At 58.3% G+C, this 10,726-nt stretch overlaps 1 protein-coding gene across 2 annotated transcripts; it reads left to right on the top strand.

Moving 5' to 3' along the window:
- Nucleotides 1–6,442: 6,442 nt before the first annotated feature.
- Nucleotides 6,443–8,690, top strand: ISLR (immunoglobulin superfamily containing leucine rich repeat). 2 transcript variants are annotated; one of them, XM_008071033.2, is made up of 2 exons: nt 6,443–6,611; nt 7,391–8,690. In XM_008071033.2, exon 2 carries the CDS (start codon nt 7,399–7,401, stop codon nt 8,686–8,688), a length of 1,290 nt encoding a protein of 429 aa, XP_008069224.1. In that variant the 5' UTR covers nt 6,443–6,611; nt 7,391–7,398; the 3' UTR covers nt 8,689–8,690. The 2 variants fall into 2 exon arrangements, with proteins under 2 accessions (XP_008069224.1, XP_021574730.1); XM_021719055.1 differs by lacking the exon at nt 6,443–6,611 and adding an exon at nt 7,080–7,196.
- The last annotated feature ends 2,036 nt before the right edge of the window (nt 8,691–10,726 follow it).

Here is a 10,726-nt window from a genome sequence, read left to right as displayed (position 1 = left end):
AGTTGGAGTCTCACTCTGTCGCCCAGACTGGAGTGCAGTGGCCGCTCCCGGCCTGCTGGGTTCCGGTGATGCTTCCGCCTCAGCCTTCCAAATAGCCAGAATTACAAGCACGTGCTACCATACCCGGCTGATTTTTTTATTTATTGTAGAGATGAGGTTTCGCCAAGTTGCCCAGGCGGGTCTCGAACCCGCAGGCTCAGGCAATCCTCTCACCAAAGGCGTGGGATTACAGGCTGAGCCACCGAGCCCGGCTGTTTGCTTGTTTTTTGAGACAGGGTCTTGCTCTGTTGCCCAGGCTGGAGTGCAGTGCCATAGTCATAGCTCACTGCACCCTCAACCTCTTGGGCTCAGGCGATTCTCCCGCCTCATCCTCCCCAATAGCTAGGACTAGGCGTGCACCACCATGCCCAGCTACATTTTAAAAACAATTTTTGTTTTGCAGAGACAGGGGTCTCACTATGTGGGCTGATCTTGAATTCCTGGCCTCAAGCAATCCTCCTACCTCAGCCTTGCAAAGTGCTGGGATTACAGGTGCAAGCCATAGTGCCCAGCCCAACACAGCCTTGTCACATTCCCTGTGGCCAGCAGTTCCAGCTGGAGCCCCTTTCTCCCTCTTTCTCCAGCTAAGTGATCCCACCTGCACCTCCTGGTGGCCCCCCGAGGGTTGGAAGAAGCCTAAGCCCTGCCCATAGCCTCTGTCTGGGGTTGTTGGGTTTGCTGCGGTACTCGAAACAGCCCTGCAACCTGACCTGTTCGTGAGGAGCCAGTGCTGCTGTCAGTGAGAGACTCACCTTCTTTGACTATCCCAGACATCCGCCACCCATTCCCGGTATGTTTGTCTCCCCTCCTCCACTTCCCCCTTGCTTCCTGCCCATCCCATTTCTCCCGTTCTCTCTTGCATTACTTTCTAACCCTCAGCCCACAGTCCCCAGGGTACAAAGGGACATCCCTACCCTCCCATTTCCCTGTCTTCCCTAGGCCCACTCTCATCCTGGCCCTTCACGCTGACCCCTAACAAATGGCCCGTGTTCCATTCCCAGTCCCCACAGGGACGGGATTCTGACCCCATAACCCTGGCCCCACTCCAAAACCTTCACGTAAACACTCGCTCACACCCATAACACTCCCGAGCTCACCCCCAGTCTCTGGGAGGGCCTGGGCTGAAAACTCAAGGCCTGCTGAGGTCAGCATTCCTAGAAATTCTGGGACTGGCTGGGGGAAGGACAAAAATAATTTCCATGAAATATGCCCGGTTAGTGCTGCTGCAGCAAGTGGTCCTGGAGGACTGAGGAGAGGTCAGGAGAGGACAGTGAGGATGGGTCAGAAGGGAGGACCAGGGAGGTAGCTGGAGAGGTGCCCAGTGGGCGGGCAGTGACAGCAGGGGACTGGGGAGTCACTGGACAGATGGAGGATGGAGGGCTGGGGCAAAGGCTGCCTACTAGAAGGCCAAGGTCATTCTATGTATCCATTCATCCATCAATTCATTCAGTCCTTCAACAGCTGTTTACTGAATGCCGACTAAGTGGCAGGCCCTTCACTGGACACTGTGGGGACAGCAGTGAACACAGCCGAGTCCCCCACCGTGGAGGCTCACAGTCAGACTAGGGGGACACACAGGAAGCACACTAGCAGATGTGGGGGAAGGACTGGGAAAGAGGAGTGAGGCAGGGTGAGGGGACAGAGGGCTGCAAAGTCTGTGTCTGTAGAATAGCCGGGGAGTCCTCTCTGGGGTGCTGGCATTTGCCTGGATCTCAAGAGACAGGAAGACGCGAGTCCTGCGCATATGGGGGGACAGTGTCTGGTCAGAGAATGGGGTAAGAGCAGCGGCCCCAGGGTGGGAGCAGGGGATGTTGCAGGGACAGATGCAGAGAGCCAGGACAGAGAGAGGCAAAGGGGGTGGGGCTGGGATCACCAGACCTTTCTCTAGGGCCAGAGATGGTGGCAGAGGGAGAGGCCTTCACACCTGAGAGGAGGGAAGGAGGCAGGAGAGGGGGAGAGGACATGGGAACAGGGCCACTTGCACAGGGTCAGGAGCCAACATATGGTCCAGTGTCAGCCGGGATCCCCACCAAGGGTAACCCACAGAGACGACGAGGTCTTCAGCGCCTCCCCACCTACAGCCTTGTCATACACACAAAAAGCCCACATACCCACACATATGCATGAACAAGCAAACATGCATACAGGACAGCTCGGGCTCACCTCATGTGCAAGCAAGTAGGACTGCGCCTGAACACGCATGCAGACTCCTCATGTAGATGCAGACATTCCTGACAAATCCGAGAATGGTGGGATATCAGGGCAGAAGGACTTTAGGCCACCTCTCACGTATGACAGAGGAACAGAGGAATAGAGGAACTGAGGCCTAGACAAGGAAGTCTCATAACTGAGTGGTCTAGGCAGGTCTTGGTATATCCCCCATGCGTGCAAACACATACACTCATGCACACGCGTGTGCACTCCCACGCACCTGCGGGAGCACCTTCCTTAACCTAGCCCCGCCTTCTCAGGGGCCCAGGCCAGCCTCCACCTCTTCCAGGATGCCCACTAGTTTAGCCAGATCCCGCCAGGGTAAGCTGAGTTCCTCCCAATTATTCCAGCAGACTGGTGAGGGCGTGCGGGGTTGGGGACCAAGACAGACTCCCGTTCCCTTCCTCTGGGAGCCCGTTCAGGGTCCCTCAGGGCTTCCTTCTCCCTCTCTCCTTCTCGGCCCATACCCTCTCTCCATCTCCAGGTGTCACTCTAGCAGTCTGGGGTTCTCTGTTTCTCCCTCTTTCTTGGGGTGTCTACACCATTTTTCTGTCCATTTCTCTCCAGTTCTCCCTCTCTCTCTCTCTCTCTGTCTCTCTCTGTCTCTCTCTGTCTCTCTCTCTCTCTCTCTCTCTCTCTCTCTCTCTCTCTCTCTCTCTCACACGTACGCTCTCTGCCAGGCTCTGTCTCTCTCACTCCATTTTCTCATCCGGATCTTTTTTTCCTGGCCTTCCAGGAAAAGCTGACATGGCGACCCGTGGCGACCCTGGTCTGTGGATGTGAAGCTTTCTGGGGCAAAGGAGTTTGCAGCTGGGGTGGGGATGCCGCCCTGGCTAGAGGGGAGGGAGGAGGCAGCACATGGGAGGGGAGAGGGCTAGGCCTCTGCAGGGCAGGAAAGGGAGAGGGGAGAAGAAAAACTGGGAGGATGTGGGCCCCACCTCCCCACTAGGGTGTCCAGCTCTACCAGTTTGCAGGGTCTGTCTAGATTTTAGCACTGAAAGTCCCATTTCCCAGAAAACCCATCAGACCGAGGCTCGCCTGGACAGTTGGTTGGTTACTCTACAAGCTGCCCAAGACCCACAGGAGACAGAGCCAGGGCTGGCAGGAGGGGCTCCCAAACCTGGCCCCCTTGGGGACGGTCAAGTCCTCACATACTCACCAAGGGTCCCCATCTCCAGGCCTGAGACCAGCTCGGAGGAGGCCAGAGAGAGAAAGGAAGGTAGGAAGCTCCCAGGCTGGGAAGAGGGGCCGGACTTCTGGCTTGTTCCCTGGCCCACTGGCATTCTTTCCCGTGGGGTGGGCTTTGCAGAAGAGCTTCAGTTGATACCGACAAGCAGAGGGCAGAGGGGCTGTCCAGGAGGTAGGAAGCCCCCGCTATTGGGGGTATGCACAGCTGCTCTCCCAGGGGTGGGCCTGCCTGACCCCCTGTGAGACACCATGGAGGCTCTGAGAGTCCTTAGCTGAGGTCAGACTGATGGTACAGACTCCAGTGACAGACAGAGGATGGCACACAGAAATACGCTCTCCACTGGGCTCCTGTGGCCCTATTGTCCTTCCTGGTGGAGGCGGGAATGGTACCCCTCGGAGGCAGAGGCAGAACCTGGACAGACAGGGAAGAGCAGTCAGTGCCTGACACAGATGGTCCCATTTCTGCCCGAGTGGGCTGGTCCCTGTTGCCTCTCCTGCCCTTGGCCTACGTGTCTGCTCCCAAGTAGGAGTCTGAGCCTAGGGTTTGGGTATCATTAAGGTCTGCCTTGATGGGGAAGGAGGGTGCAAAGGCCCCCCTACCCCCAGAAAGGCCGATGACACACCCACGGACAGAGGGTGGGTCTCCTTTATTGTATGGGGTATTCTCTAGAGTGTCTTCGTCACAGGGAACTGCATGGTCTCAGGCATGTCCCAAGTCCCCATCTGCGCACTAAGGGGGTGGAGGTGGTGACCTCTGGAGTGCTTTCGTTTCTGGCATCTGATAGCTACCCGATGTGTCCATCACTCATTCAAGTGATATTCACTGAGTTGCTTCTCTGAACTGGCATCAACAAAAGCCTGGGGGCATGGCGTCTGCCCTCTGGGCTTCCTCTCTAGAAGGGGGTCAAGCACCCAATACACATGGACACAAAATTACAGATTACAGGAAGAGCAATAAGGAAGCATCAGGGACTCTGTAAGAGCAAGGAAACTGAGGGCTAAGGGGTTGGTTGTCCTTGGACCCTGGTGCGCTTTGGAGCAGGGAGGCGGGATGGGGACTGTGAGCTCCTCAAAGCACCCTGGAGGCAGGGCTGGTGGCACAGTCTTTGTGCAGGTGAGGGTGTGTGCATGGGCTGTGCAGAAACACAAGGAAATCCCCTCCACTAGGAAACCCTCCCTGACTGACACTGAGGTCACTGATACTCCCTTCTGGTTTAGGAAACCCTGGATATGTATGCCTCCAGCCTCTGGTTGACCCACCAAATTAAGGACTTTCCCAGAATTCTCCAGAGATGCAAGAGAGGGTTTCCCCTGCAGTGGAGGTCTCTACATTAGTCTGTAACAATATCTTCAGCCTCAGAACAAGTCATGCTGTGGACTTGGGTGGCCTGCGCTTGGCAGAGGGTGTGATGAGCTGGAATTGGCTTTCTGGGGATGCTTTCAGCCAAGGGTGATGCCTGCCTGTCCCTGGCCGTCCAAGAGGGTGAGTGAGTCATGTGTAGAATTTCGCCGGTTAACCGATGGAGGGAAAGGAGGCCTGGGTGAGGGGGAAATCTGAGGAGCCTCATTCTGCAGAGGGAGGGCACAATTATTCCATCCACAAAGTCCTTTCCTAGGGCCCCTTCATCTTCCAGTTTCTCTTCCAGCTCCCTTGTTTCAGGCCTTTTTTGTCTCCTCCTGACTCCCTTGGGTCTGCCTGCTTGAGGGAAAAGTGTCAGATATCCTTTCCCTGAGGGCATAGGCCCTTTCCACACAGAGTTGGAACAGTGGAGCCCAGAGAGGGAGATGCTGACTGTGTCAGTGCCTGGCACTGTGGGAAGCCATAGAGAGAACCCCAGGAGTACCACCCTTCACACTCCCCTCTATGCCAGGTGGGCAGTTGGGGGGAGCTTTCCCTTGAGGTGGGGGTCTCGGGATCCCAACCAGGGCACAGAAGCCCAGTAGTCCCACCCTGAGTTCCCTGGCTGGTTCTGGGCCAGGTCTCCCCACCCCTCCCTGTCCGGTGGGGAATACGGCCGGTGGCTGGGCCTGGAGCTCCCTGGACAGCAACATGAAGCCCAGCCTCAGAGCCGGCAGGGACTTGTTTCCCGAAAAAAGCAAGCCAAGCAGTCTGGCTTCTCAAAGGAGGGATGGAGCCTCCTTCCTGCACTTTGACCTTCTAGAAAGATTGAAAGAGACGTTCACACACACACAGGCGCACACTCACTCCCACACACAAACTCACACACACCAAGACAGGCACAGTGTGTCACACCCACACTAACACATGCAAAGGCATATATTAACAAATACAGAGACGCACACTCACTCACACACACCAAGATAGGCACAGGGCGTCACACCCACACAAACACACACAAAGATACACATTCACACACACAGACGCACACTCGTTCACACACACAAACTCACAGCCACACAAACACACACAAAGACGTACATTCTCGTACACACACATCCACACACAAACATACTCAAACATTCTCAAACACACACAAATTTACATATACTGTCTACACATACATGCACACAAACACATATACAAACTCATCCACACACAGAAACACGCTCTCACATCTGCACACTCGAACATGCACACCCATGCACACACACAAACACCTCTACATTCCCGGCGTGGAAAGAGAAGCCCCCTTTTTTTCCTGTGCGAAGGAAGCTAGAAGTCTCCCGCCTTCCAGAGATTCCATTTCCCACCCTTCCCCCATAAGAACCCTCCTCCCCATCTTTTCTTGGGCCCCGTCCAGACAGTGCTGTGTCTTTAAGGGAGTTGAAGCTGCTAAAAGTGAGTGAGAGAGAGAAAGAAAACACAACCCAAAAAATTTTGGCATCCTCTCCCCTCAAGTTTCTGGTGTCACTTATGAAACACGGGTCCTGGTTGCTGCGGAGAAGCCGTTGTTCTTCTGGAAGGAGGGAGCCTGACAGTGGTCCCGGGCTCCTCCAGCCACCTCCCCTCAGCAGCCGGTCCTGGGCACCCTGTCCGTGGCAGGGTGGGCACCAGCCAGCAAATCGAAGGGGGCGACCCAAGCTGCCCCTTCCACCAGCATCCGAGTCCTCCCTCGGGTGCCCTTGGCCTGGCAAACTCTCGGGCTAACTCTGTTGCTTTCTGGTTCTTTCTTAGAAGAGGCCCTGCTGGACGAAGGCGGAGGAGTTTGACGGTGAGTCAGTGGGAGGAGGGTTCCGAGGGCCGAGGGTCGAGGAGGCCTGCTGGACGCAGCCTGTGCTCCCCCTCAGCGCGTCCCTGTGAGTTTGAGGTGCTGGGACAGTCCCTGATGGCAGCCGTCCGGGGGCATCTGTGTCTTAGAAAATGAGGCCCAGGAAGACCCAGCTGCGTTGGTGCCGCGCCCCAGTCAGCAGAGAGGTCCTGGAGGGGTTTATTTAGGCAGCTGCCTGGCGGAGTTGGAGCAGAACAGGCCACGGGTGTAACTCTGCAGAAAGGGCCTGGTGTCTGCTGTGGTCACAGCCGGAGGGGTGGGAGGGGACGGGTGGGCACAAGGGGCCTTGTCTGCCTGGGCAAAGCAAAGCATACCTATGGGGGGCTCCCGGGGGAAGGGCTGCAGCCAGGATGTGGGAGGGCAGGGGGAGGTTCTGGAAGAGGTGGGGGAGGGGGCGGCTGGAACACAGATTTTGAGTCAAGTCATAAAGCTGGCTGGGAGCGGATGAGGAGGGAGCTTGCTCTGCTCAGAAGAGGAGCAGGGGTCCCCTTCCAACCTGTCTTCGCCCTGCTGGCTGCATGACCTCGGGCAAGTCCTGGCCCTTCTCCGGGCCTCAGTTTCCCCTTCTGTTGCATGGGGGTGGCAGGACAGGTGGCATCGGGCCTCGGCTGGGTTGCATGGGGCAAGGCCTCATGATGAGGAGGCACTCTGACTGGGGTGGAAGGGATGAGTCCCCTTGGCAGGTCCTGGGGACTGCTGGGGTGACACGCCCTTCTCTGCAGGAGGCACAATGCGGGGGCTGCATCTGCTCTGCTGGGTGGCTCTCCTGGGCCTGGTGCAGGCCTGCCCAGAGCCCTGTGACTGTGGTGAGAAGTACAGCTTCCAGATCGCCGACTGTGCCTACCGCGACCTGGTGGCCGTGCCTCCCGGCTTTCCAGCCAATGTGACCACGCTGAGCCTCTCGGCCAACCGGCTGCCCGGCCTGCCCGGGGGCGCCTTCAGGGAGGTGCCCCTGCTGCAGTCGCTGTGGCTGGCGCACAACGAGATCCGTACAGTGGCTGCGGGCGCCCTGGCCCCCCTAGGTCACCTCAAGAGTCTGGACCTCAGCCACAATGTCATCTCCGACTTTGCCTGGAGCGACCTGCACAACCTCAGCGCCCTCCAGCTGCTCAAGATGGACAGCAATGAGCTGAGCTTCGTGCCCCGCGACGCCTTCCACAGCCTGCACGCCCTGCGCTCCCTGCAGCTCAACCACAACCGCCTGCACGCGCTGGCCGAGGGCACCTTTGCCCCACTCACCGCGCTGTCTCACCTACAGATCAATGACAACCCCTTCGACTGCACCTGCGGCATCGTGTGGCTCAAGACGTGGGCCCTGGCCACGGCTGTGTCCATCCCGGAGCAGGATAACATCGCATGCACGTCGCCACATGTGCTCAAGGGCACACCACTGAGCCGCCTGCCCCCACTGCCCTGTTCGGCGCCCTCGGTGCAGCTCAGCTACCAGCCCAGCCAGGACGGTGCCGAGCTACGGCCTGGCTTTGTGCTGGCGCTGCACTGCGATGTGGATGGTCAGCCAGCCCCCAGGCTGCACTGGCACATCCAGACTCCCGGTGGCACCGTGGAGATCGCCAGCCCCAACGTGGGCACGGATGGGCGGGCCCTGCCCAGTGCTCCTGCGGCCGGCGTTCGGCCGCGCTTCCAGGCCTTTGCCAATGGCAGCCTGCTCATCCCCGACTTTGGCAAGCTGGAGGAAGGCACCTACAGCTGCCTGGCCACCAATGAGCTGGGCAGTGCTGAGAGCTCGGTGGACGTGGCTCTGGCCACCCCTGGCGAGGGCGGGGAGGACACACTCGGCCGTAGGTTCCACGGGAAAGTGGTGGAGGGCAAGGGCTGCTACACCGTTGACAACGAAGTGCAGCCATCGGGGCCTGAGGACAACGTGGTCATCATCTACCTCAGCCGTGCCGGGAGCCCCGAGGCCACAGTTGCAGGGGAAGGGGTTGGTGGGCAGCGGCCGCCAGGCCTGCTTCTACTGGGCCAGTGCCTCCTCCTCTCCCTTTTCCTTGCCCCCTTCTAGCCCCACCCTGACCCCAGCAGGGCTGGAGCAGCCCCCAGCTTCCCCAAGCCTCCCCGACCCTGCCAATGCCTCTCGTACACATTGCAGGGGCCTGGGGTCTGCAGCTCGTGGGGCCCACGTGGCAGCTTCATGTTCTCCTACCTCCCTTCTGATCTCTTCTAGAATCCCTGCCTCCCCCAACTTCTAGACCTGCTCTGAGCTGGCAGCTAGGATCGACTTGGACCCCTAATTCAGAGTCTGGGTACAAATTGCTGCTAACAGCGCAGCTCAGGTCCCAGGCAGGGTGGCATGCTCACAGCGGGGCAGCCCCAGGCATGTAACCGACAAGCTGGCAAGGGCGAAGCACAGGAGAAGGCTGGGGCTTGACCTGGAGGTGGCCTGGAGCAGCAGCAGGGCAAGGGAGAGGAGATGGGACAGCAGGCAGCGACTGGTATGGCCCCAGGCTCTCCGGGACCTGTCCCTTTGGTGTTCCCTGATGACCTGGGGCTGGGAAGTCCCACTGTCCTCATCTCAGACTGGACTGGAGGACCCAGGACAGGCCGTCTCCCCTACTGCACCTCTGCTTCCCACACCTCTCACCCTCATTCCCTCCATCCTGGACACCGCCCTTCCTTTCTCTCCAAGTATGTGCCTGCAGCCTGTCTCTCCAAAGAGGCCACAAGCCTGGGTGGCAGAGAAATAAACAGCATTTCTGATGCTCTCTGGTGTCTGCCTGGAGTTTTGTTCAATGTTGTCTGGATCTAGGAGGCCCTGTGGGGTTGACAGGATCAGGAACCGCAGTCAGGGCACCCAGCCGGCCTCCTCATGCAACAGGAGCCCATGAGCCCTCTGCAGACAGTGGCAGCATGGGCAGCGTGGTCCAGTGGTGGCGGTGGGCTAGGACTGGGCCTCACGGTGAACTCAGCTGCAGATACCACTTCCCACCCCAACCCACAGGTCAAGATGAGGCAGGAGCCTCACAACCATCCCAAAGGCTGCTCTGGGGTCGCTGGCTGCCCTGAGCAGGGATATATGTCAGCAGCCGCTTTGAGAGGCATCTTGGAAAGGGACAGGGATATGGATGTGCCTGGGTTGTAGCTCGGCTCCCCTGTCCTGCTCCTGGAAGAGATGTTAGGCCTGGAGAGGAAAAGGGTGGGATGGAGGAGATGGGAGGAGGGAGGATGCCCAGAGAGAGCAAGGACAGGAAACAGATCTGGGGAGAAGCCCGGGAAGGAATTGCATCACCGCCACCCCTCTGGAGGAAGAAATGGTGTTTCATAGTGAGATTCCTGCAGGAGCCTCCCCAGGGAGCAGGTGGGCTGGCAACTCACCTGGGGGGCCCCAACCTTCCGGGCTCAGAACAGGGAACGAGTGGGTGGGGCCCAGACCCCAACACTCCAGAACCCCATGTCTGTGCTGGGTCAGAGATGCATCTCCCCGCTGCCTTGGTTCCGTCACTTTCAAGACGGAGGGCGCTGCCCACAGGGACATTGGCCTGCTGGGAGCGGCTCTGCGGCCTATGTCCTGAGCCCCCAGAACTGCTGAGCTCAGCAAAGTGGAGGCAGGAGGCCAAGGAGTCTGGGGCAGCAGCTGCAAGCCCTGGCGGCTGGCCAGCCTCCTCCCCCTCCTCCGGGTCCACATACAGCACCTCCCACTTCCCCTCACCCCTGTTCACTTGCAGCTCTGCTCTGGCGGAGCTGATGTCACCAGCAGTGAGTATGAAGAACTCCAGCAGGGAACAACTCCAGCAGGGCGTGGGGGCTCGTGCCTAAAATCCTAGCACTTTAGGAGGTGAAGCAAGAGGATTGCTTGAGTCTAGGAGTTTGAGACCAGCCTAGGTAACATAGTAAGATCTTGTCTCTCAAAAAAAAAAATTAGCTGGATGTGATGGCACTTGAGCCTGTAGTCCCAGCTACTCGAGAGGCTGAGATGGGAGGATCAGGTGAGCCCAGGAAATTCAGGCTGTGGTGAACAGTGATTATGCCATTGCACTCCAAACTGGGAGAGGAGACCCCAACTCAAAAAAAAAATGACCTCACATTTGGTAGAAAGCAGCAAG

The sequence above is a fragment of the Carlito syrichta genome, unplaced genomic scaffold (assembly GCF_000164805.1).
Source record: "Carlito syrichta isolate Samal-C Ts95f unplaced genomic scaffold, Tarsius_syrichta-2.0.1 Scaffold314096, whole genome shotgun sequence".
NCBI lineage: Eukaryota > Metazoa > Chordata > Mammalia > Primates > Tarsiidae > Carlito > Carlito syrichta.
Note: the sequence above shows the minus strand (reverse complement) of the source record. Positions and strands in the feature narration are given on the sequence as shown.